The sequence below is a fragment of the Falco punctatus genome (genome assembly GCF_963210335.1).
Source record: "Falco punctatus genome assembly, chromosome: 3".
In the NCBI taxonomy this organism is placed as follows: Eukaryota; Metazoa; Chordata; class Aves; order Falconiformes; family Falconidae; genus Falco; species Falco punctatus.
The window spans coordinates 100,193,276-100,219,922 of record NC_137582.1 but is presented as its reverse complement, the minus strand read 5'-3'; the positions used below and the strand labels follow the sequence as shown (position 1 = coordinate 100,219,922).

General features: G+C 40.4%; 1 protein-coding gene across 1 annotated transcript in view; it reads right to left on the bottom strand.

Moving 5' to 3' along the window:
* The window catches only part of CDKAL1 (CDKAL1 threonylcarbamoyladenosine tRNA methylthiotransferase), a 428,463-nt gene that overhangs the window by 24,702 nt on the left and 377,114 nt on the right, over positions 1–26,647 (bottom strand). The window contains exons 14-15 of the mRNA XM_080381401.1: positions 5,395–5,478; positions 1,960–2,124 (exon numbers count right to left, since the gene is read on the bottom strand). Coding sequence (XP_080237527.1) covers positions 1,960–2,124; positions 5,395–5,478 — 249 coding nt within the window. The remainder of the gene's footprint in view (positions 1–1,959; positions 2,125–5,394; positions 5,479–26,647) is intronic.

The window sequence follows — 26,647 nt, the reverse complement described above, 5'->3', positions numbered from 1 at the left end:
GCTCGTGTTGAAGATCCAAGACCTCTGGCTATTTTTGAGGGAGCATCTGAATACATACGTTCTGGGTTGTCTCCTTCTTCTGTCCCCAGCCTGCCATCTGTGCACATAACACACATCTAAAGGGTCACAAGACATAGGCTGCCCCTTGTACCTTGCTCATAAGCATCTTAGGTTAGAATTACCTGCCTTGAGCACACTGGGCAGGAAACGCTTCCCGGCAGTCCAACCATGCAGAACAGCAAAAAGAGCATCCTTCACCTAGCCAAAAAGCCACGGTGACTCTGTGACAAACTGACTTTTTTTTCCTGGGAACCTGAAGCAAGTTTCTGGTTTGCCATTTAAATATGATTTGTCAGGAGAAACATCCTAGAACATTTTCAGTTCATGTTCTCTGTATTAGATGTTGGCCAAGTGTGATTAAAAGTTTCAGCTGTGGCTTCAATGTACAAGAGATGTCCCGTTTATTGAAGTACTGAGATTCTATTTTTTTCCAGAAAGTTCCTAGCATGTCCACTGGACAAACATAAATAAGATACTCCCTTGAAGGAGCACTGGCAGCCCCAAAAAGTGATGAAAAGCCATTTGCCTTCTTGTTCGCTTGCTGTAGCCATTTCCTTGGGCATCCCGGGTACCTGTTCATATCTACTCAAAGGGCAGGAGCGGATCTATACATCACAATGAGTTCTTACAGAAACTATCAGCATCCTCGATTTTAATAATTTGATCTCTAATTTTCAACACACAAAATTTCAGCCAAGAGTCTGCTTGCTTATTCCCATGCTACAAGCTTCTGGCAGCATGCATTCACTTTAATGACAGGCTTGGTTCTGTTCCACCAGATCATTAAAAAAATTGTTCTGATTTTTTCATCAGCTGTGCTTAAATAGCTACATAGTCCAACCAGACAGTCTGAGGGTTTGGGCTGTTTTTTCCTCTGACAGACCTTTATCAGGCCAATATACACATACACACTGACAGTATTCAAAGGAGAGTTTAGCAACGTGTTTGTGCTTAGGTTTCACAGTCTGCCACACACAGTACATTAGGTGCGTTATCATTGCTCTGTGTTTCCACAGCCAGGCTTATTCAAGAGACCAAGTAGCTTAGCTTAACACTAGTCACCTAAGTTATGCATTGATTATTTCTTCTAAATATGAGTACTTAGAATTAGAAGGATGCATATATACTTTAATACTTGTCAACAATTTCCTGTAAAAGCAGCAAGGTGGCCGATAAACTGCCAATTAGCCTCCTTCCATGTGCTAAATTATTGCCACATATTTTTGGAGATCCTAACAACAGTGCTGGAGAAAGGACATCAAATGATGCTTAGAAATGTGATACACATTTTCATTTCACACTCCATCAGTTTTTACAACTAGAGCTCCATGAAATGTATGAGAATACTTGGCTAACAGCCATCTCTACTGAGGTGTAAAATAAGGATCAGATCTCTTTTTAAGAGAGTTTCATTTTCTTTACATGACTAAATCAGATGTTGACCTTTTTCCAAAATACATTGTAAATATTCTGTCCCTCTAACCATCAATTAATTTTGAATCTCTAAATCCAACAGACATGTAACCAACACACATTTTTTTAAAAGACTTTGCAAAGTGAAAGAAACAGATTCATTCTTCCACTAAACTAGAGATTAAATACATTGAATTGTATAATCAGTGGTGTTAAATCTTTCCAATTCTAGTAAATTCTTTCCTCCTCTTGTATCCTGGAACAAGAAACAAGTGTATATTGCCTTTGTAGTCAGCAAAGTAAAGCTATAGGCATCAGCAAAAACTTCTTTTAAATTCAGATTTCAATCTGTCAGGAAAGATTAAAGCTTCATGGATATATAAAAGGGGAACTATAAAATGATAACAGATACATAGCATGGAATCGTTATGCTCGAACAGCTGCTGTTTTACCAGTGTAGTAAAGCAGAAGATGTCTTTTACTCACCTCTGTTAAACCAGAAACCTCTCCTTTTGCTAACGGTCTGGTGATGGATGCAGTGTAAACTCTGGCATCTGACACTGGCTGCCCCTTCATGAAATGTTTCCCAGCTTCATAAATATTCACTTCTACCATCTTACCCATTAACAAAGGATCCTTTGGCACAAGAACCTTTCAAATAAAGATAAAGACACAGTTACTAAACACCACAAAGCACATCAGTGTCTCCAGCTTCAATTCAGAAAAGATTCTTGATAAACATTAGAGCAAATCCTACACGTTTAAAATTTTAGGCACCAACATACACTATAGCCCCCGACACTTGGCCAGTAGCATCGCCGGCTTGCATCCTGTGAGAGCTTTGCAGTGTTAGCTCAGTTCTTTTCACCTCCAACCGATCCCGTGAGTTGTGCTTTTTGATTGGGGAGAAAGTTGGGTCTGAGTTGCAACACTTGAATTCAGACCCAAAATGTTCCCAAGGGCACTTGTACTACACAGTACTAACGGACTGCTGTAAAGCTTCCTATTTTCATATCTAACCCATGATACTTTTTTTAAAAAAAAAAAGTTTTTGAATCTGTAAATGCTTCAGGACAGAAATTACGCCCTTGTTTCCATTTGCACAAGCCCTTATTTTGATTGCACATGAGATTCATGATTGACAATGAATGCCTGCAAAAATGGATGAGTGTGTCTCTTGGATCAGCAACTAATGCCACCCTCTCCTGAATTTGCACAACCAGAGTATCAGACAATCCTGTAAGAATTGCACTAAAAAGGCACGACATAACAGATGTTCCTAGGTCATACGTTACAAAAGAAAGAGCCCAACACAGGTGCAACATTTTTTGCTGGAAGAACAAATGACATAAAGAGGCTCTAAAAGTAGAGAAGCAGCTAAAAAAGAAAAGCTGAGTCATTTCCTGATTAAACACTGGAAAAAATCGAATCACAAGGATTTATTTAATCATATTTTCTTGAAGCTCCTCCACACACAAACGCAAGTTTCCAAAGGTGATAAATGCATACGTATACCTTGACTCTTGGATGCTGAAACCGAAACACCTTAAAAAGGCTTGATTTTTAGAATATGTGTGCAAAGGATTTTCAGAGAACAGCTTGGTGCCAACCACACTGGGAGAGCATTTTGTTGCCAAACATCGCCTCTCCATTTTCACCTATCACAAGTGTTGGCTCTCCCACCTGGAGGGAACCATCACCAGCAGTCTCCCTTTTTCCCTGAAGGCTCAGGGTGTTTGTAACTGTAGGAGTTTCCAGATCTTGGGATTCTGCTGAGCTTCCTAAGCATCTTCCAAGAAAAACAGATATATTTGCCCTTCAGAGGCAGGCAAAATGAGACTAATGGAACTAAGTGACACACACCAAACCAGGAGCCTGATGCTGAGACAGTTACAACGTGACTAGATCACCCTTCTTCCCATACGCTTCATCTCGGGCAAATTTAAATCAAAGGAAAATTTGGAAACTAAATATCACTGTGCCTGTGACCTCTTTATATGTTGGTATCTCATGCAAAATGGCAGCAAATAAATATAAATCCTCAGGGACAGAAATGAGTAAGTGGCTACTACTTCAGAAAAAGAAGTAGGTTAAATGAAAATACCTGGGAGGTACCGTAAATAACGAAGCAGCCGGGCTTGACATACACGCATACATTTTTCTGATAGAAGTATTTGTTAGGATTGTGGCTGGGGATTTTTTCCTAAGTTCTACCAACAGAAACCCTCATCTTGATGTTGTTCTGGCCAAGTTCCCTGTTGGTCAGTTTAGACTACCCTGTCCGATGAACTTTTTTACAGCGCATCACCAAAGCCCCCAAGGCAAGTGCAGTGCTGCCAGGCAGGCGCAGCAGCTCTGTCCAAGTGGCTTTAATAGCAAACTCTTGTAATATTGATGAACTTAGTGATGAGAGAATGTTTGATTAACTATTTGAGTTAACAGAACATTACACCAGGACTCTGAGCTTCAGCTTCCAAAGTCCAGTATAGTTAACGACTCAAGAGTGGCTTTCAATCAGCTATCATTAAATTTACTGTTATTAAAGTCAGTCACTACCACCAAATCTTGTGCTTACCTGGGCAAACAGAAGGATATTATCCTTGTCAAACATGCCACACATAAGATTTGAGGGCAAAGATACACATTTTAATAGTGGAAAGTATTTCTTCCATTAAAAAATCTTCAAATTACTCCCTATGTTGCTATTTATATTTTGTGTATTCTTTAACAGTCCCAATCAGGAGCTTTATTAGGTGCTGTACAAACATCCCATAAACCAGCAACACTTTTTTTACAGATATTGCTTTTCCTTCAATTAATGAAATTTTCATAGAACACACACTGAACACTAAGAAGCCCCAAGCAATTTTTTAAATCTCTATATGGAAAACTACGGTCCTCAAATCTGACTGATAAGCTACAAAAGGAACAGCGATATGAGACTTAGACAGAGGTTAGAGATGTAACAACAACAACAAAAAAAGAGATTTATCAGAAAAAAAACACAAAGTCCAGAAACAACTGAGGAAAAAATAGTGAACCAGCTATCTAATAGAAACAGATATTTCAAGAGCAGTAATGTTACTTACTACTAAGCAGAAATAAATAAATAAAGGCTGTAAGCTAACCTGGAAGCAGAAGAAAGCACTACTGGGGACTACATAAGCACAGCCATCATCGATAACCTCTGCAGGTTCAGACATAAAGGTAGCAAAAAGCAAACCGTAGACAGCTCAGTGCATGAAAATGAAGAACAAGTCAAAGGCAAAACCAGAATGAAATCATGATGGTTCAGAAAAGCCAATTTCATTGGTTTCTTAAGTCATCTGCTTTTGAGCAAAAAGAGTAATTTGGTGAAATAGATGTTGTACTTCCTAGCTCAAAGATAATGTTTCTGTGTGGAAAGAATTCATTTATAGAAAGTACATAGAAGAAAACACAACATATCAGGCTGAAGTGTTAATCTAGAGAAGTTTCTGACCCTTCCTATTTGAAATGTTTTTTTTTGGTTTTTTTTTTTTTTGCAAATTGCATTGCTTGAAAGGATTTTCTAAAAGCTGTATGGAAATTATCAAGATTCAGGTAGTCAGAAAACAATGCTTTGGAGACACAAATTAAAATTACTACAGTAATTAACAGCTTCTTAAATCATTCAAATAATGTTGTTTGGATATATAGCATGGATCCTCTCACAGTGTACACTCAAAGTGCCACTGCGTATTTCTTAACATAATTTGACGTAAATTGTACTTACAACACAGAAACAAAATACCTCATAAACAAGTCTTGATGGTCACAGCTTTCCTGGAAAATGTTTTTTATTTCTTTACTTGTTTTCTTCACTGTGGCACACTGTGTTGCCAAGATTATCAGAAAGCAAAGCTAAACCAAAAAGATGTTATTTTGTTTATTCAACTGTACCTGCTCGTAGAAAGGATTGTGAGCAACATAGTAATTGGAATCAAAGGATTCTTCTGTTACTAGAACTCTCTGCCTCTCACCAACCTGGAAAATAAAAGACATGAGAGATGACTCAGAAAACAAAAATAATGAGTTACACTCAGAAAAGAGCTGCAACTACAAACAAATGCTCTTAGAAATAACCAAACTCTCTGAGGAAATTCTGTGTCAGCGAGAAAGCGGGGCAGAGAAAACCCTGGTGCGAACCGTCTAAAACTGAAGGAGTTAAAAGTCAGAATTAAGAACTGCGGTACCGTAACAGCTTAATGTGACAATCCAGTTCGGAAACATAAAACGGATTTTAACTTATTCATACAGTAACAACGAAATGTCAAATTCACACAGGGTCCATTACGGCTTTATCCAACTGATGAGAAACCTCCCTTCAGCATAAACCCTGCAGTCGGTCACTGCACGGGCAGCACCATCCCCAGCCCCGCCACAGCAGCAGCCCTGTCACACCGACCAGTATCCCTGTGTCACATCAACCAGCAGCCCTGTCACACCAACCAGTATCCCTGTGTCACACCGACCAGCATCCCTGTGTCACACCGACCAGCATCCCTGTCACATGAACCAGCAGCCCTGTCACACCAACCAGCAGCCCCGTCACACCAACCAGCAGCCCCGTGTCACATCGACCAGCATCCCTGTCACACCAACCAGCAGCCTTGTCACACCAACCATTATCCCTGTGTCACACCGACCAGCATCCCTGTGTCACACCAACCAGCAGCCCTTTCACACCGACCAGCAGCCCTGTCACATCAACCAGTATCCCTGTGTCACACCAACCAGTATCCCAGTGTCACACCGACCAGCAGCCCTGTGTCACACCGACCAGCAGTCCTGTGTCACACCGACCAGCAGCCCTGTGTCACACCGACCAGCAGCCCTGTGTCACACCGACCAGTATCCCTGTGTCACACCGACCAGTATCCCTGTGTCACACCAACCAGCAGCCCCGTGTCACACCAACCAGCAGCCCCGTGTCACACCAACCAGCAGCCCCGTGTCACACCAACCAGTATCCCTGTGTCACACCGACCAGCAGCCCTGTGTCACACCAACCAGTATCCCTGTGTCACACCAACCAGCAGCCCCGTGTCACACCAACCAGTATCCCTGTGTCACACCAACCAGTATCCCTGTGTCACACCGACTAGCAGCCCTGTGTCACACCAACCAGTATCCTTGTGTCACATCAAACAGCAGCCCCATGTCACACCGACCAGTATCCCAGCATCACACCGACCAGTATCCCAGTGTCACACTGACCAGCAGCAGCCCAGGGAGCTGCCACACAGCTTCCAGGCACCGCCACGCCCACCTACTCGCCTCCTCCTTGATAAAGCCCACACCTGTTTGATTACAGTGATAGGGCATCTTTACCCGGTCTTGGTGATTTCACAAAACCGTACCCCTGAGATGACGCTGGTGTCCATGACAGCGGGGCCAATGCTGCGCATTTACCCCGACTCAAAGAAGAGTTTTGAACTCGCAGCCACAGGGATATTAAGCCCCGCGTTTCAATTACACCTCCCAGCTTCCAAACGCACCGACACAGCTTAAAGGATGCGCCAGTTTCACAGGTAAATGGAGACCCCCAGACAAACCAGTTGCATTTAGGTGCTGAGCAGACATGAAACAAAATCTGACTTTCGCCACGACCTTTTGATTTTGTCCATTACTGAGTTGTATAATGAGGTTTATTCCCTAATATCTGCAAGGCTTGGAGGACATTTAGCTCACGATTTTAGTCTGAGCCCATCTCTAATATTTTTCTCATCTAAATGCACCCTGGATTATTTCCAAACTATTTGACCAATGCATTCTGCAAATTGCAACTATCTAGCAAGTTAAATTTACCTACAGCTTTTATTGCTATTTTGAGAATCAAAAATATTTCACATTTTACTGCAAACTTTTAATATCTGTGAGCAGAGCTGCCTTCAGGACTCCCCCCTGCTCCCTGCAAGCCTTCCACCACATCCTAGTGGCAGCAGTCAGGTAGACACCAGAAGGTCCATGTCAATAGCAAGAAGATGCAAATCAGGTAATAGTGTTTTGGTTCTTTAAGGCACAAGTAATAAAAGTAAAAGATAAGATTAGGATTTTCCCTAAGAGTCAATGGCAGAAAAAAGAACAAGAAGAAACAGCAATATTACACATTACAGTGTGTGTGTGTGTGTATATATATATGTACACATACCATATATATGCGCATATATATACACACATACACACGATACATATATAATTCTTCACTTGCCAAACAGAAAGACTGCACGGAATAACTCTTGTCTTCTCTGGAGTATTCCCAAAGTAAAGCCTGGAGAGCAGGGGAGGCAGCGAGCACCCAGCTCCTCACCCCAAAGGCTGCTGAGTCCATTCCCCAGGACCACAAGTGTGAGGTACACAGCAGAAGGGCACAAGCCCTGAGTTACAGACCCAGCAGCAAAATCCAAACAGTAGAACAGGTGTATATTTATGCATACTTTTAAGAGGTGTTTATAGCACATTTAAAATTTCCATTCATGCTTCTTTGGGAAGCCTGCAATTACAAATAACAACAGAGACGACAAACTCAAATTTTAGTAACCTAAATCCAGTGTAACCATTTACCATTCCCCTAAACAGTACGGTGCTTTTTTCTTTCAAGAAAACAGTTATTCAATCCATATCCCCAGAGGAGTTTTGCAAATACATGTCAAGGCGGCACTGGAGATAACTACGCCAGTAATAAGATTACATGGAACACTTTCCCTGAACGGAGAGGTTTTGTTGTTTCTGTAACATTTGAGACCATAGCTTTTAAAATCACAACCTGGTATCTGCTGCAGCACCACGGTACCAAAGCCTCATATGTCACGCAATATTATGAAGAGGAGGATGACACGTTAGATGAGCAACATCCACCCTTGGGGGAAGATGCTACCACTGGGAAGCACCAAGACTGAGCACCAAGCCACGTCCTCACGCTGTTCATCACTTATGACACCGTAACTTAGTGAAACTGGCTCAGTGCAATCCTGGGTCCGTAACTCATTTCACAATTGTCTTTGGTTCCCTGGTTCTCTCTGGTCATAATGTTTTGCTTCATTTTCTCTGTGAATCCTGCCTGTGAGGTCATCTAAGCTATATGTGTTATCTTCACACGCTCAGATGACAGAATGGCAAGCATGAAATGCAAGAAATAATAACAACAACACCCCCTCCCCCCAAACAAACAAACAAACAACAGAGGGAAGAAGAAAAGAGCACTCGTGTTTGATCTTTCGATATATCGAGACACATCTCCAGTTTTTCTCATCTTTGCTTCCACGAGCAAAAATTGCTCATGTCTCCAGGTCTCAGTGGGCTCCCAGACAGAGCTTCTGGGCTCAGAGTCTCTCAGGAATGGGAGGAAATCGGGAAGACTATATTTGTCAGACAGCACCAAAACTGTGAAACTGAGGCAGTAAAATCGAGCACCAGCGGTGCAGAGGAGCCCAGCAGCCTACACCAATTTACAATACACACATCCCTTCGCAAGACTAAGGTGGCATACGGAAAGAAGTAGAGGTAAACCCGGTAATTCACTTGCTCATGTTACTGGATTTGTAGCCTTGGCCAAGGCTGAGCTAAGAGTGAAAGATAATATTCAGCTATCTGCAGACTCTTTTGCAATAACAACAGAAAAGGAAAATTCCATTTAATGAGTTAGGCTATTGGGTATTCATGAGCTACAAGACTAATTGGCTACACACATTTGTAAGACAGAAAATGACTATCTATCCTGCATCCAAGTATAATTAAGAAGAAATGTAAGTACGCAGAATGCAGCTTTGGTATTGAAATTTGTTCAAGAAGTGGAATATGTCATCATTTCTGCAATTATTCCCCTGGGATCTCTAAGTGCCTAAGTTTCACCTCTCTCAGAAAGAATTTAAATATGCAGAAACCAGACATGGTATCTAATAACAGTCATAATTATAATAACCTTTGATGATTTTTTTCAGGCATGTACCAGCAGAAGTAATTCAGTATCTTATTTTTATTCCTATTCTTTCATCTGCTTCCACAGGTATGCATGAGTTCCAGCTCTCAGGGAACTACAATTCTGACAAAGCATCTGGAACTGAGGAAACTCAGCCCTGGCATCCCACTTTGGAAAGATTCCTATAGAACCAGCGTTTTTTTCTTTACAGAGGACAGCATGGTAATAATAATGAATGATAGCAAAAACCCTTGCCTGGCAACCGCCCCATCCCAAGGTGGACTGGTCACATCATAACACAAGGAGAATTTTTTTTCACCAAAAGTATACGCAACAAGCACTGCTGGTCCTATCACCTCCTCCACTGCAACAGTTGCCAAGTAGTTTGCAAATCTCAGAATTAGTAATCAAATCACTTATGAGCTTCTATTTCATTTTCATGTATCCTACCGGATATTCTGACATGATAATTCTACAACTCTGTTTTTCCTTTACCGAATACCATAAAAAGTAGTTTTTCCAGCTGGCTGATTTTCTAACATGAACAAATGGTAAGAAATGCCAAACATTGTTCTTGGCTGCAGTCAAAATAGGTTTGTTTTTTTAAACCAAAACTGACCGAATTACATAAAACACAAGACTGATTTTTAAATTCTACAATAGTACATGTGCAAAAGATGGGCTCTGTTTACATGGTTTGATATAATATTGCTATATAACATCAACAGTGGCCTGCTGTAACTAGGCTCAGATAACGTATATGCCTCATCTTTTAATTTCAGTTAATGAAAACTGCTATAAAAATATATATCTGTAACATATATAACATAATATAATAATTGATCTGGTTTGATTCATTACTTATTACAGCCAGAGATTTGGCACGTGGTCTTCCTCACCGTTTCCTTATTGTTCTTTTACCTGAGTTATGCTAGTTTTGTTTTTAAGAGTCTCTTTTTGGCTGAAAAAAAAAAAAAGAATATTAATAACTGCTGTGTTTCTGTACTCCTCCCACAGAAGGCGGCACGCTGCACATACGGCCGTCTCCAGTGATTCTGCCGAAGGCTCCTTCAGGCTGAGTTCAGCTCACAGCGGAGCCGACGAGCATCTCTCCCTTCGTGTTGAGGGAGGCTGGCTTGGATTCTGACCCCAGTTATTGTGGAGCACACTTAGTACAAGGCTTGGAAGCCACACTAAAAGCTACCTTCCTGTATTTGTTATTTAAATGCATCCTAAAGCAGGATAATAAAAAATATGCACGGTCACAATTTATGTGTGTCTGTTTTAGCAGATTATTCTGATGCACAGAATGCTTCTGGTAAACGTGCTGATTTTGACATGTACTAGTTTGACCTGTACGAAGTTTAAGCAAAAGTAGTTTAGGTGGTGTTCATTCCACATCAATTCCGGATATACTTCTCTCCCAATTTTTCAATTGTGGTCTAATTATTTATAATAAATTTTAATAATTATTCAGATGACGTGTCCTTCCGTACAAAGCTGAGAACTGCTGGACCTACTTTTAATGAATCACACTCATGCTTCTATAATTAGAAGCCAAATTTCTCAAAAATTATAATTAGGCATTCTCTGAGCCTTCTATTTATACACTGTAGGTGTTTCCTCCTCCTGACAAAGTTCAGTGTGCCACAACCACCCTGTAAAGAAGACAAAGTTTGTAGAAACTTATGACACAATCCCATTTTGATATGAACACATCTCTTTCCAAAGTCGCCTTTGCTTTTTTTCTGTTATTCAGCGCTGCTCCTCCAGCTTTTAGGGTGCAGGTGTATCTCCCTTGCTGAAAGTAGCACTGGAGACAAAGAATGGACTTTAGAGTTTTTCTACAGAGTTGCTAGTGTTTTAAATGTGGAGATTGGAAAGCGGTAATATTAAAATAGTTCAGCTCCCGAGTATAGCAATTTTTATGCCAGGATAAAAATACTTTTCTAGCATACAGCACAGACAGCTGCCGCTTTACTAGGGCTTAAGCTACCACTGCTGTCCAATTCCAGATGGGTAGGTGCCTCCTTTTTACTGTGTTGTGCTTAGCGTGTAACCCTGTACAGAAATGCAGCAACAGAGACGTGAATATTTAGAGTCCTCTTCCCTTCTACATTACAGAATCATAGAAGATCCTGAGTTGGAAGGGACCCCTAAGGACCATCGAGTCCATCCCCCTGCTCCTCACAGGACAATCAAGCATCAATCACATTTATCTTCACAACATATGTCTGGCCCGTCTTACACCTTGGAAAAGAAATAAGACCTGCTCACTCCAGCCGTGCAGAGCGAGTGGCCCAGTTCACCATGGACTTAACATATTCCTCCTTCCTCCTCTCAAACCTGGACAATGCTGTCTCAGTCCTAATTAGCAAGGAAACCAAAATTCTCAATCTCTTACATAGACCACAGAGCTATCTATGCATGAACTACCAATAAACCTGTTAAAGGACAGTGGCTATTGCTGGTCCCACTACCCGTATCAGACCGTTTTGTACTTATGTCCAGTGTGGCTAAATTTTACCATTTCACAGTTGCTATGAGTCAGTGTTTTTCCCTTACTTACATTGCTCAGTTTTTTTGCAGCCTTGGAGACAGCATTGGGTGGTCGCCTTTGCATGTAGGAAAGTACTTAGCTCTTAACTAGAGAGCTCCAGAATCCCGAGCGAGAAGCAGCCAGCATTTGTCAAAGTGTCTCATTTCACCGCCAACCAATGCACTGGCTTTGTCAACCCACCATTAATAAACTGCCCATCTTTAAATGAAGCTGCAGGAGTTTTGTTTTTAAAAGATTGCACAAAAGATATGATTTATAAAATAAAACCTAAGCAAACTGCTTTTTTCAAATGTTATTTTGTTTTAGGCACACGTGCTTCAGACATACTGCTACGGCTCTTTCCACAGCATCATTCAAGAATTCAGAATGGATACAGGCAACAGATGCCCACAGGACAAACTCTCTCAACCATTTTCCAGGCTGGCTTGAGGCTGTGCAAGCAGGAAGGAAGGATTAGGTATAAATTAAAGACAGCCAGCTCTAACAGTACACCATCAGCACAACGAAAAAATGCCTCAGACCTTCAGCAGGCAGCAATGCAGCTCATTAAAAGCAAGTGAACACCTTCTCTTTGGTCCCTTTATGAATTTGTTAGCATAGCTATGGGGGAGGGAAAAGGTAGGGAGAGAAGGAGGCAAGAGATGGAAGTAGACTGCTTCTGCTTTCTTGGTCCATTGCTCACGCTTCAGGGTAAATAGATCCATTCTATTACTGCGCACCTGCATCTGACTGCTTCATTTTGATTTGGTCGCCTGCTGTGAAAATGTAGCTTCTTCCAGCACATACAAACCCTGCCACGCAGCTCAGATGAAAATTATATTCAGAGATGTGAGCGGTGACCTAAAAATGACAACTGGTCCTCAAAATATCTGATTCCTTTTAAATTCTGTAAGTTTGCATTTTGCTTGTCTCTCTTTTTCATTGCCTAGGAAAGGGGTAACAAAAGTAGCATGTTGGCAACTGCCTCACTGCCTTGCTAAATTTTATCAGCTGTGTACAGTATTATAAAAGGAAGGTAAGTTTTCTGAAATGGGAGATACACACTGCCTCTTAAAGCAGTCTCCCTTGTTCGGATCTTTCTGCTGTAAATCTGGGCTTAAGCAGTAAAAGGATGAGGTGGCAGAATCTGGTTTTGTTCTGGATCCAGCACAAGGTTGCTAAGGCACTCTGGCTGTTTCTTCATGCTCTGAAACTCTGTTTTCCACACGTGCAAAATCCAGTTCTGACTGTCACACAGCTCACACAGTAATGACCACAGAGCTGGGGAAGTTGCTATAGCAATATAAAATACTCCAGGCAGAACTGGTTGGTATTTGAGACTATCGTATAGCACGAGCACTCATGCAACTGTCTTAATGCAATACTGGCAAAAGCCTCTCCTCTTTTTCAGATGATCTAACAAATCCCATAAAACTGTGGCAAAAACCTACAGAAAAAGTCTAAATGGTAAGATCAGTTCCAAATAGGAACAAGAAACATCTGAGTAGGTAAAGTATGTTTAAGACCTTCCTTTCATACCTGCAACAGCTCACAAATAAAATAAAAAAAAACCCTAGATAGTCTGTCCTGAAGGAAACCTGACATATAAACCATTAAATATAGGAAACTATACTAATACTGCTGATCTTCTAGGATGGAACATGAGGAATCTTTTAATGATATTTGCGACTTCAAGCCAATTTGCCAATCACATGGATTCTGGTGGCAGGAGTAAACAAATATGTAGGTTCTTTAAATTTTATATCGCTCTTTTTTTTAACAAGCTAAGCTTGCAGTGAAGTCAGGCTACCAAGCCGAAAAATATAACTGTCTTTGTTAGGAATGGCCATCCCCTTCAGCTCCTTCTGCGAAATTATTTAAAGTTATTTAAGATTGGCTGTTTTTGTTGGAAGCAATTCCTTAAGATGCATTGCGTACCTCCAAGTGATTTAAGCACAATATGAAGTGGCAGTTGCTAAGGCAACAATATGCAACTCCTGTTTCAGTGATCTCTTTTAACAGCTGCATAAGCCCAGACAAGTATCGGTTATATGAGAATTTATAAATCATCCTGGTAAATACCCTATCAAATAACTTCCCCCGAAATTACTTTAGGAACTTGCCATACCAATCTGTTTTCTCAGATGAAAGTCTTGTCTACACTATGGAAAGAAAACTGCTCACCAGCAGCTCTGCCAGAAGGGTGCTGATGTAGCACAGACTGATGTAATACTGTGTTCAGCACAGATTCAGCATCACCAGCTGTTGGAGAGAATTGCCAGTAATAATAAAAGGCGAGAACATAAGCGTAATTTCACTAGATCGCAGGCAGAACTGCACGTGGCTTCCTCATAGACAGAAGAAGCAGGAAAAAAATTGGAAGAGCAGAAGAAAACTGGAATAGATGAAAATAGGGGATGCAAGAAGACAGATGACGAAGTGAAGATAGCATTGATACAAATCAGCAGTCAATACTGCCTTCCCTGACATGATACTGGAATCCCCACAGGACGGCTGGGTGCTCTTAGGATACATCTATAGCCTGATAGTTTTTAATCAAATACACCAAAAAGACTGCTTCAAGAAGTTGGGCTTCTCTCCAAAACATCAATATAATCTTTCTGCTCATCCTACATCTGAAGCCAATGTTCGCTGTTCGTCTCATCTGAGAACAAAGGAAGAGCAGATGGGATAAACCAGAAAAAAACAAAGGTGTAGAATGACCCCGTATGCAAACCCGAACCCAACTCTTCCCCAGGATCCACTAAAAACTGTATTAATACATTTAAGAACACAAAAAATATGTAGAACAGCATTGTTGTAAATTAATTAACTTAGGATACAAAATGGTGGCACTAACTGAAAGAGTATATAAAACACCAGGTATAAATATGTATCAGTTTTCAAAAGAATAATAAACTCCTTTTGCATACATGAATCACAGGCTGCTCAAAAAAGTATCTGAACACCGTCAGAAGCTGGTAATGTTAATGAGGCTGGGAAAACTATATTATTTTCTTTTATTTTGAAGGTAGCCAACACATGATCAAAAATTACACACTTCAGGGGTTTCCTTCAATCTACGGGAAGGTAAGACCCTAGAACTGCTGACACTTCCAGAGGCATAGTGCTGAATGACAAAGAACGTCAAGGGCTTACAGAGGAACCAAAATGAATGATTCATTAAAGAGTGATAAATGTAGTGTGACTTCATGTTGTTTAGAATTTAATAGTCGCTACTGTCAAACTAGCTGCAGTGCATTTTACTATTTTTAAACAGCACGCCAATTATTTGCACATAAAGAAGGTAACCAGAAGGAGCACCTCTTCATTAGCACACTAGAATAATAATTCTGACCAGTTCTTTATTATCCATTAAAGGAAGTAAACAGAGATCAGTACAAGCAAATGGTCAAATAAATCACTCCTGTTCCAGAACATAAAGAAAAAGATGGCTATGGATTAAGTGCTTCTTTCTAACTTCTTTATAACCGACTCAATTCTCAGGGCTATGCAGAGCTATCCCAGCCATCTCAGCTGTGTGCTGCTGGACGTGCCTCAGCGCAATCACCCTTCGCATGCCACCAGCAACAAGCATGTCACACCAACGGCCTCGCTGCTTTGTCCGTTCTCTTCAACGCCTGTACCACTGTGCGCAAACTTCGCCTGTTCAAAAAAGTCCTTATTCCACAGTAAGAAATACTTAAAAATTGGAAGACAACAGGCGTTTCTACAAACTTTCAAACCAAGCAGTGACATCCTCTGCTGTAGTTCAATTTTACCGAGACAAAAAGTGAAAAAAGCTGTACAATTTAATTGCAAGTGAAGTTAATTACTGAGATGGATCAACAAAAAACATGCTATAATCTCTAATACAGGTCTTAAGACTATATTATAAACCTTTTGAAAAATCTCATTTTTAATAAAAAATTACAGCCGATGTCAATATTTTGGCTGTAGCTCCATGCATATTGCATCACGGATCAGACTATTATGTTCTCCCCTGGCATGTTTCAAATTCCAAACCAAGTGTATTGGTTACATTATGGTTACATAAGAAAACCAATACAACGGTATGGATATGTACGCTGACCAGTGCAGCACACAGACAGGCCTGAAGCTTCCTACAGTACAAAGTCTTGGCCATCAGAAGAGTAACAGGGGAAAAAAAAAAAAAAAAAAAAAAGAAAAAAAGATTCTTCAGCAATTGCGTGGTGTGTCTTTTTAACCCTCCATCTGGCTAGGGCAAGAGGAATGATTAGAACTAGATTTAAGTGTATGTGAAAATGAGGATTCAGAGGGAGTTTTACATGTTGCTCAACAGTCTGGAATAGTGAAGAAAGGAGAGGCTCTGCCCAATCCTACAGTTTGATGACCATCCATAAAGGAGGTGGATCGCTGTGGAACAGGGAAAGTATCTTCTTGTGCCTCTGCAACAAAGGCCTGCACATATAAAACAAGCCATGCAAATACAACAGTTCTCCAAAGAAAAAAAAATAATTCAAATTTCTATTTATGGTCATTCCCTTTTGTAAGTAATCTGCAATTAATAGCAATCAAAACGCAACATAAAATCAGAGGCATAGAAAACAAATTACCACTCATTAAAATAAATGTATTAATGAATGGAGCACACTCGGCAGAAATCACTGTTGTATTCCTGTAACTGCTGTCAGCCCGGCACCTAATGTTCTCAAAGCCAGACGCACGGGTGTAGAAATACTTGTGAGGAAAACCAACTTGGTGTTGCTGTTGCCTTCTTCCAACCTCGGACCGTATCAGGAGGTCAACAGCATGCAGCAGTCTGTCTTCCTACTCTGTTTTTCCCCTTCAGTGCTCCCCCCTTCCAGAGTCCTGCCTTCCCCATACTCGACGGGAATGAACCAGCTGAGCAAGACTGAACCACACTCCCACTCCTGAGAAAAACTCTTCAGCAAGGCTAGACTAAAAACTCACCAAGAGCAAGATTTTTCCCAGCTTCTTTCCTCCTTCTGCCCACACCTTACTGTACTGCCCAACACGTCTTTTTATCTTACTCTTCTACGGCACCTGGTTCGAGTTAATTGTTCTTTTTACTTCCCCTGCAAATCGTTCTGCTCCCGAAGGGACTCCGTGAACACACCTCATAAGGTGCAGGAGGAACCACAAACCCTTGCTTTACTTTCATCCATGCTGAGATGCTCCAAGCATCGAGGGGAAAAAGGGATGCCCCCATGAAAAAAATGAACCTGTTTTCCATTTCAAAATCTATGCCCCTTTCCCCTTTCACACCTCTCTACAGTAAAGGCAACAACACAATAAGCAGGTGGTTTTCAAGGGCAAAATGCTCGTTAACCCTAAATTGCCTTCTAAATGATTGAGATGGGGCACAAAATGAGCCAGTCCTCGGTCGTCTTAGTCACTCCTACACCTGAACAGCTAACTATGAATTCTCCAAAGAGAGTATTGAAACAGAATCAGCCTCTCATCCTTTGTGGTTTTTCTCTACATCAGAAGCAACAAGAAGAGCATAAACTAGTTTCTGTGAGGTGATCACATAAAACAGGTATGTAAGAAGGAGGAAAAAAATTTAGATTTCACCTTGTGCTGTGCAAGTACAAAGAAAAGTTGCTTGACACAACAACTATATGACGTTCATCATAACTATATATATATATATATATATATATATATATATAGTTATGCTCATCATTTACAGTTCATCAGCTGTAGTGGTGAGCAGGTCTGGGCTGATGCATTGATTCCTATAGCACAAGCAAAAAAGATTGCCGAGAAAGCCAGCAGGGCTCTGGGGTTTCGTGAGAGCATACTACAGGGAAGGTTATGAAGCTTACTGTTTAAAAACCAGAAAGCTCCTGGCTGAACAGTTGTAGGACTGTCTCCTTCTCCTAAAGGACACGGTAGAAATGGCACCACAACTACCACATTAAAGATGACATATCTTCACATACGCTACTTATTTTGATCTGTTCTAGCTAACATACCAGTATCTGCCACATTCAACTGACTCTCCATGTATGTGCACCGTAGTCCTCCTGCTTTTCCGAGCTAGTACGGTAAAAATGACACAAACACCTCAGGGTCACCCAGGTTTATCAAGTGCTAGAAACCTGATGGGAATTACAGTGAAGACAGAGATCGGTGATGGAAAATGCACAAATTTGATTGAGAATTACTGGAAATTTTGTTTAAATATTTGAATTGCAGAACTTTGAAACAGAAGGAACAGGCCAATTAATTGTTCTTTGTTTTGGTTTTTTTGTTTTGTTTTGTTTTGTTTTTTTTTTAGGATTCCCTATTCTTTCTTCATTTAGGATTACAAAAAAATGAAAGACATAATTTCTTCTTAATTACACTTGGACAAGGTTGATCTTTTCAGAGCTGAATGTCAAGATTTTAGGACATAGTTCAATTATAAAAAACATACACTAATGACTTGATTAGTGGCTGGAACCAGAACATGGCAGTAACAGAACTTGGCCACACAGAGACTTTGCACAGGTTTTGTGGAATTACAGGGCAAAGCTCAGCACCCTCAGCACCCCGACCAGTGAGCTCAGCAGTAACACTGCCAGCTTCAGCGGCAACAGCAACACCTCTGCATGCTGTTAGGGGTACGGTGAATGTCCTGCTTTGGATACCAAGGAGCAGATATTAAATGTCAGTATCATCAGAAGCAACGGGAGCAACCACAAGCATTTAAACACTCTTTCCACCACCCAGGGGCACGCTCTGGGATGTTCCCCATCCCACTGGAGAGGAAAGGAGGCTGTGCTGATTTTCCAGACTGTTTTCAGTGAGCCAGGCTGGCAGCCGACAGCCAGAGGCTGTCACATCAGGGGACAGGATTTCTGTGGCGAGGTGGTGAGAAGAAACCATGCCACCCTTTAGGAGCCATTGGAAGAACCCCTTGAACTCAGCAGATGTTGCCTACTGTCACATGCTACAGGATAACTTTTTGCAAATTCAATCCATTTTATGCAGTTAGGGCAGGGTCATCTTTTTCCTTAGCTCTCCATCATTATTTATACTACACACGCACAGTACATGAGTATTTACTACTTGTGCATTTTATCATTAATAAGGATGCCTACCACAAGCATCAGACAAGGCATTATCAATATGAAAATAGATTATGGCTTGCAAAGCCTACATTTCTAGCCCAGCCTCAGAATTGCAGATGACAATCAATAAGAAAACAGACACCTCCCAACTCTTAATACACTTGGTTCAAAACCTATTATGAAATGAAGAGTCTCCTTGCATAAAGTAGTCACGGAATAACAATTTTCGTCTGAACAGACTCCACCCAACCTTCAAAACAACACTTCAACTGTGATTATCAGCAGCTTCATCATTAAGTCTGCATGAAGTTGGGCATATCCTTATATTGCCTTTTTTTCCCCCACAAGATGATAGATTCAAACATCTTACAGACATGTTTGCCACCCCCCTTTCCACACACACAAATCATTTTATATAGTGGATTTTGCTATATTCCATTATGCTTGAATGACGGTAGCCAGAATAGAGCTTTTGCTATATTTTTAGAGGACTACTGTTAAACTTAATCTCTGAAGAGTGCTTCTGATAAAGGGAATATCTGCCCTTTCCTTTGTTATATATAATCAAGGACAGAATTTGTTCAGGCAGTATGAGATAACGGGTCACGTTTGTATTTGAAGCACTTCAACTATACATTTTGTAACTTCTGACATGAAAATTCTGGCCATTTGATAAACTTGTCAAACATTTTGTCAGACTCCTTTAAGCTACAATGCAGTGAGATAAGCCAGAGTATGGGCCACAAGTGACCTGAAGGTCCTTCTAAAGGCAGAGAAAATGCTCCCAAACCAAGAACTCCATCTAGGCTTGTTTCCTTCCATTGTGGCCAGATGGCAAGGCAAGAGCTGTAAAGGCTCGTGACTGTAGTACCTAGCAGTCCTCTCACAACAGCAGCCTGACACTGGCTGCTGAAGTCCAGTATGTACAAATAGCCCAAACAAATGGGTCTGATTAAAAGAAAACAAGGAATTAATACAGAGGCAAGGAAGGTGAGGGGCCTGGCAAGTCATGTAATTAATTTCTTCATCCTATAAAGAGTCCTTTGCTAAGAAGGAGTCTTCAGGACTCGCAGGTTTACCTTTTTAGACGGTTGGTACTGGTAATAATTCCTCACAGCTGATATTCCCTTAGCTCCGGGGTTGAAGAAGAGGTAATGCCTCACTTTCTAGGAAATTATTCATGACCCAGCTTCAGTGGAGAAGAGGTTAGCCTCTCAGAGAGGCTGAGATGAGTTATGCGATCTGAACTCAAGAGAGCATGAAATAAATGCACAACCTGGGAGAGAGGATATGCCATTTCATTTACACAAAGAGAAAGGAGATTGAACAAGGAAAGAAGGTGGCAACACAAAATCTGTTTATGAAAGAAGCGGATCAAGTAGAACAGAGTATCTGGAAGGGTTTTTTGCAAAATACAGATCAAACAGGATTATCTGCTCATACTTCAGGCTTCTGCATCAAGTATAAATTATTGCATGGAAGAGAACATGCTTTCAGAATCTGTTTATTGAAGAGAGTCAGGCAGAGTTAGCTGCACAGCTCTCAGAGAGAATCAGCTTTAGGCCTTGTCACATCAATGATTTATAGGGTGACACTGGGGAAATCAATTAAGTTCTCAGCGCGCCCCAGTTTTCCCATCTGTAAAATAGGGGCAAGCCGTTATTTGAGCAGAGTGCTTTTCCATTCCATGGCCTTTCTTCTTGTGCTAGGGTGTTCATTATGTTGCTAGTTCCTATGCCAGCAAAAATTCATATTCGTCAGTCTTATGTGGACCTATTTTTTGTTTTAGCATTAGAATATACCTGGCCTTGATTAATTTCAACTGTTAGGTTCTTGTGTAACTTTGTCAGTAATACTGTATTTTTAGCAGCAATCTCCAAAACATGGCACACTGTGTGAAGGGAAGGTATTTTTTTTCCTAGAACACAGATCCTTGAAGAAGCTATTAAAGAAATCTCATGGTAGGCATAGATAGAAAATCCAAAGATAATAAAGTCAGGGAACTGTGGAAAACTGCTATTTATCCTCACTTTAAATTGTTTAAGAGTTTTGCTGCATTTTAGCACTTCAACATTTAATGATTCTTTGAAAAACGGCATAGAAAAGAAAAATAATGCCAGAAGAGAGTCTAATCCTCTAAAGCATCATGTTAAAAACACATAGTTGTCCTTGGGCTACTCGCTTCATAGATTTTCTTTGTTTGTTCTCGGGTGTCCACAGAGTAAGCAATCTCCAAGTCAGCAGTAATATCTACATAAACACCTTACTAAGGTTTTAACATGGAAAAGGAAAATCAGTCTGGGGCAGCGGTATCCTCCTGTTCTTACAGACAGACTTAAAATACACAGGCCGTTTGGATATATGCAGGCTGCAGTTGCTTTCATCTTTATACTATAATACACTGCTTTAAAAAATGGGGTAAAAGATGGAAAAAAGCAAAGTTCGGAAGCACAAAGATCTAATTGTTTATGAACGTCTGTCAGGGGGCTTATATTTACACAATGCTTTTGCCTGTACTAGGAAATTTACCCTTTTGCCTGTAGATGTAATAATACATTCACCTTGTAAAGTGAGAAGAAAACAGCGAAGGAAAGGTGGAAAAATACAGTTTCTGTTTCAGTATCAAATGCTGCACTGTCTTCTTTGGAGGAGGCCAGTGTGAATGAGATTGGCAGATACAGTAATAGGGAATTTTTCTGTCCCTGCCACCTGAGCCCTCTCTCACACTGTGACTCGCATGAAGAATAACGACATAGCTGCGAGGCCATCAGGGTCTGACTCCAGAGCTTCCACGGTTTTGAAATTCTCCAGCAGGCAGCAACATTTCAACAACCAGGTTCTTCAATTACGGGAGGACTGGGAGATTAATTTAATGTGTTTAGGTCCTTGTCTTGCCATTGCAAATGTAATCTTCTTACTGAGGACACACCAGCTGCCATGGGCATTAGAAAGAAAATGATTACTCTGCTATGCATGGAATGGTGCACGGGATGTTGGTTGAAAATCAAGAGAAATGGTGGTAAAGCAAACATCAGTTTGTGGTTACACTGAACCCTCGGCAAACGGCTGATGAGTCTGAACTGGTGCATCCTTTTACTGTTGCAGTTTTTACAGGAACCTCAAATCTCTCGTTTATCTGCTTGTTTTTTGGCTTGTTTAACACCAAGACTGATGATCAGTGAGGCAAAAGATTTAGTTTAAAGGTGTCAGCTAATATCTGCAACAGAGCTGCCATGGCTCTTCAAACTGACTTTACAGATAAGAGCTGGCTGCTCACCGGGTGGCCACAGCATTACTCGAGAAAATATCTTTGAGTGTTCATATAGCCCAGGCAACTGGGCTACAATATACCACACGTGTCCAGAAATGTTATCTAAAGTCAGTGAGAGGTTAACAGTAAATATGTACGCTTTGTATACAAGATACTATTTGAGGAGAACACTGTGGCTGGGTGGTCTGATATAAGCAAACAAAATCCAGCCATGTATCATGGAGCTGTCTTTTTTTTTTTTTTTTTTTTTTTTTTTTTTTTTTTGTCCTTAACACAGATAATCCTTTCAGCTTTGAGGAATGTAAGGTACTTTCTGTTTTTAATCCCACGGCATTATATTTTGAAAGAGAAATAACAGGTCTCTGATCTTGGTAGACTTCTGCCTAGTTGATTCAGTCTTCTTGACTCAAGGTATTCTTCCACAGGTTGCTCTCTCCATGGGATGCTGCGTCTCCTTCCTTGGGCAATGCATTCTGCAATGTTGCTGCAGCTCATCTGGCCACTGCAGTTATATATATATGTAAGTATATGAGCAGCAGAGTAACTTACAGACAAACAAAGCCAGTCTTCAGTGTAATCTGAAGACCGCGAGCATGCAGTGGACCAGGTGACACTCCGTGTCCGTCAGTGGTTCCCGGTTACAGTGACGCTGGGTTGCACCTCCGCCTGCCCCAGCTGAGTGCTCTGGGCTCAAAGGTCCACAGGAAAAGTCACTCATGAGCTCTGAGCTCCCTGCTCAACGGGATTCCTAAAGCAATGCTGTGCGTGACACTGAAGTAACAGACCACACAGTAAAACTGAGTTCACATTACCCATTTAAGTTTCAATAACATTTTTGTCATTTAGGATAAGATGGGACAAGATATCTCAAGTAACAACAGCCAATGTTTTCACAAAACCAGTCTGAATCAAGATCAAAGCAGCACCTACTTGTTTCCACTCCTCTCAGTGTTTGAAACTGATTTCTATTTCTTGTGCCTTTGCTTGAGGTAGTTAAAAATAAATGATCAGTTTAAATAAACAATTTGAAAAGAAAAACAGTCAGAAAGATGGACTTAATATTTGGAACTTCAATATATTCTGAAAGGAATTTCAGTGAATACATAGGAACCCTACCAAAATTTAAATTCATTTTAATTTTATGATAGACTAGTGAAAAATCAGCAACCTTCCGGAGAAGTATTTTCTCTAAATATCTTATCTGTTGTAAAGAAGGTGTATGATGCACAAGGGGAAATGGATAGTGAGTACAATATTCTCACTAGGAAATACTAAGATTAGAGTAAGACGATTATTACACCTTTTTGTAGTTTACATTGCGTACACCTGACATTGGGAATACATAACAAATATTAATGACCATGAGTTTACGGAAAACAAGTCTATTTAAATTCAGAAGGACATTCTATACAATTATTTGATTTGAAGAATGTTCTCAGTACAAGAGCCCTGGAGCTGCACATTAGCTGTACATGTGCATGTAACAGTGATAAATCAGACACAAAAATGTGACACTTGAAAGCAGACAGATTGGTTCTTTATAAAATGTAATACCACATATTTCCTTGCTTTCCTAGAATGTCACTGACAACTTCAAGATTTTAGAATAATGGGTTTCACACCTTGAACACATGCCGCAGAAGGCTGAGGGAGGCACCGCACACAATTTATTATATAGGCTGGAACCCTAAACATTTGGTTGCATCATATGAAAGAAACACATGTTCAGCAGATCCGTCTGACATTTTCACACATCTTTCAAAAGATCTCTTCAACTTCCTCATGATTTCAGTCTACATTTAGTTCATTACGAAGTCCTGCAATTGCAGAACTAAAATTAATCAGAATCCCATTTACTTTCTGAAGAGCACTCAAAAGACTATGATTTTAAATTAATTTATGCAAAGAGAAAAGCTCTTGTCTTTCTAAGTATAATTCCAAGCCATATAAATCGAAAGTAAAGCTTTAAACCCGTAATGACCCCTCTTCCATCCAGTTTTAAATGGAATAATTAAGCAATAACTTCCATTCCATCTACATGCAGCAGTGATGGGTGTCTGCTTGCTGGCTAAACCCTGAAGCATTTAATTGACCTGTGGGAGCTGATTATTGCAAGTACAGTCATATGGCATAGAAGGTACCTACTTCTTGCTAGAAGAAATCTTTCAAAGTAATTAATAATTTTGGTAATTTAAAAAGATTATATGTAACTATTCACTAGGAAGAGAGTTAAGCTGTAGTCAGCAAGCCTGCTACAGATTTTTAAAGATAATAAAATCTGTAGGTGTACTCATTTGGGATGTACGTTTGACTTTTCAGAGTAACAGAACAAAAACGAGTCATTGGCCAGGACTCACAAATTATCCCTGGATTTTCCTGGAGAGACAGGATCCCTCACCGACTTTGCCACAATCTGGTATTTGCTATTTATATCCTATTAGCAGTGTTAAGGGACTTGCTAGGTAAATTGAGCACGCAGAATGAAATTCACATGATTGCCAACAGAACACATGCTGTTTCAGGTGCCCCTCATGGCTGCGTACAAGAGCGGACCAGTATTACGGAAGGCAGCCTTCCTGGAGCATGTGTTCAAAAGCAATGAGACCACTGAGCAAACACGGAGATCACGGTCTCTACAGATAATGTAATATAAACGTACCTGCCTTGGCCAACCTCCACTGCAGACAAAAAGTGGATCTATAATTGCTGGGGAAAAACTTGAAAAAAAACTTCTTAGTAGAAAAGCCATGATGTGTGAGAAGAATGAATTTAGGAGACACTTATTTTGAAGTTCTCTTCCGTTTTAAAGGACAGCAAAATAACGTCAAGTATTCTGTTCATTGCTGCTTATTAAAAGATACTGCCTCTGGAGCACAAGGGTCAAAAGCAGCTGCATGTTTTGTTAGCATCAAAATGGTCAGGTGATACTGAAATCCTCCTCAGCTAGAGATTTAAAAATGACTAAGGAAAACCCAAAGGAGACTGGACTGCTAGGAAGAATGGAGAATTTATATAGATAACTGTCCTGCAAGAAGTACTTGAAAAATCACAACATGCAAAAAAATCACAATTAAATACCAAGTCACAATCATGGAGGGCTTAGCACATTAGAAAATGAATGCCAGTTGGCTTTCTACCTAAACAAGCCACCTGAAAAAATTATCAGATCCTAAACCATCTCGGAACAGAGGAGAAAACTCGGTAGTAATTTTCAAAACAAAAAGCAAGCTACTCCTACCAAACAGGTTCCTCTAAACCAAACTTTTCTCTTGAAATAGCTGAATAAAGATCCAAAGGCCACTGGACACCCAGCTCAGCAGTTCTCAAGGGACTGTCTATCCCTCGTCACTACTGCAGACCTTCAGGTGAACGCTGACTACTACAAGCGGCCACTTAACAGGTTAGCACTGACCACAAGGACGTGGTGGAATTCCGACTATCAGAGCTTGTGCCTCAGGAAAATGAGCATGCTCAATTAGAAAAAAATAGCCAATTGGTTTTGTTTGACTAAGCGGTGGGATGGGGGAAGGAGGGGTGTGGTCGGTTTGTTTTGTTGGGGTATTTTTAACAGCTATCAAACATTAGGGGGTAAGAGAAAAGCTGTAAGTACAATAAATCTTTGTTGGTAATTAATTCAATATTGCATAAATTATCCTTGAATAAGTTTTTGTATGTAACTTTTTGGGATAAGAACATCGGCATGTCCTGGTAATGGAAGGAGATTTGTTTATAAGAGACAAGTTGCAATATCTCAGGTTTGTTGGAAGCATCAGAAGGAAAACTTCAGCTATCAGTTACACATCCATCTTTATATAATATATTCATCCATGACCTGGACAAGGGAGTAAGTAATACAGTACTGACATTCACAGAGGAAATTAAACTGGAGAGGATATGCAAATATAAATAGGAAAAAAAAATTGAACCGTGTACAGAAAAATAAGATCCCCATTTTGAAAGCATCAAGTAATATATTTGGAAAAACTTAATCTGAAAGACAGATGCTCTCTGGGAAACCTGAAAAATGGCAATGCTGAGAAAGATTGTTGGGAGAACAGAAAACTGGACATGAATTTGTAACATGATACAGTAGTGAAAAATAATACAGGCCTACATTATTTCAGAATAAATACACATAGCATTTATATCGTGAGTATGGCACTGAGCCCTCGAGCCTAAACGTTCCTGCAAGGCTCTGGAAAAAAAAGTTGCATTTTCTTACCCTCAAAACCAAAACTACTAACACTACCTCCTGCCCCACCCCACCTTCCTTTGTGAAAATTTTATTAAATTAAACCTACACTAAACTAGAAGCGTCTGCAATTTTCTAAGGTTTATTTTGCCTGTACTGAAAAGAAGAA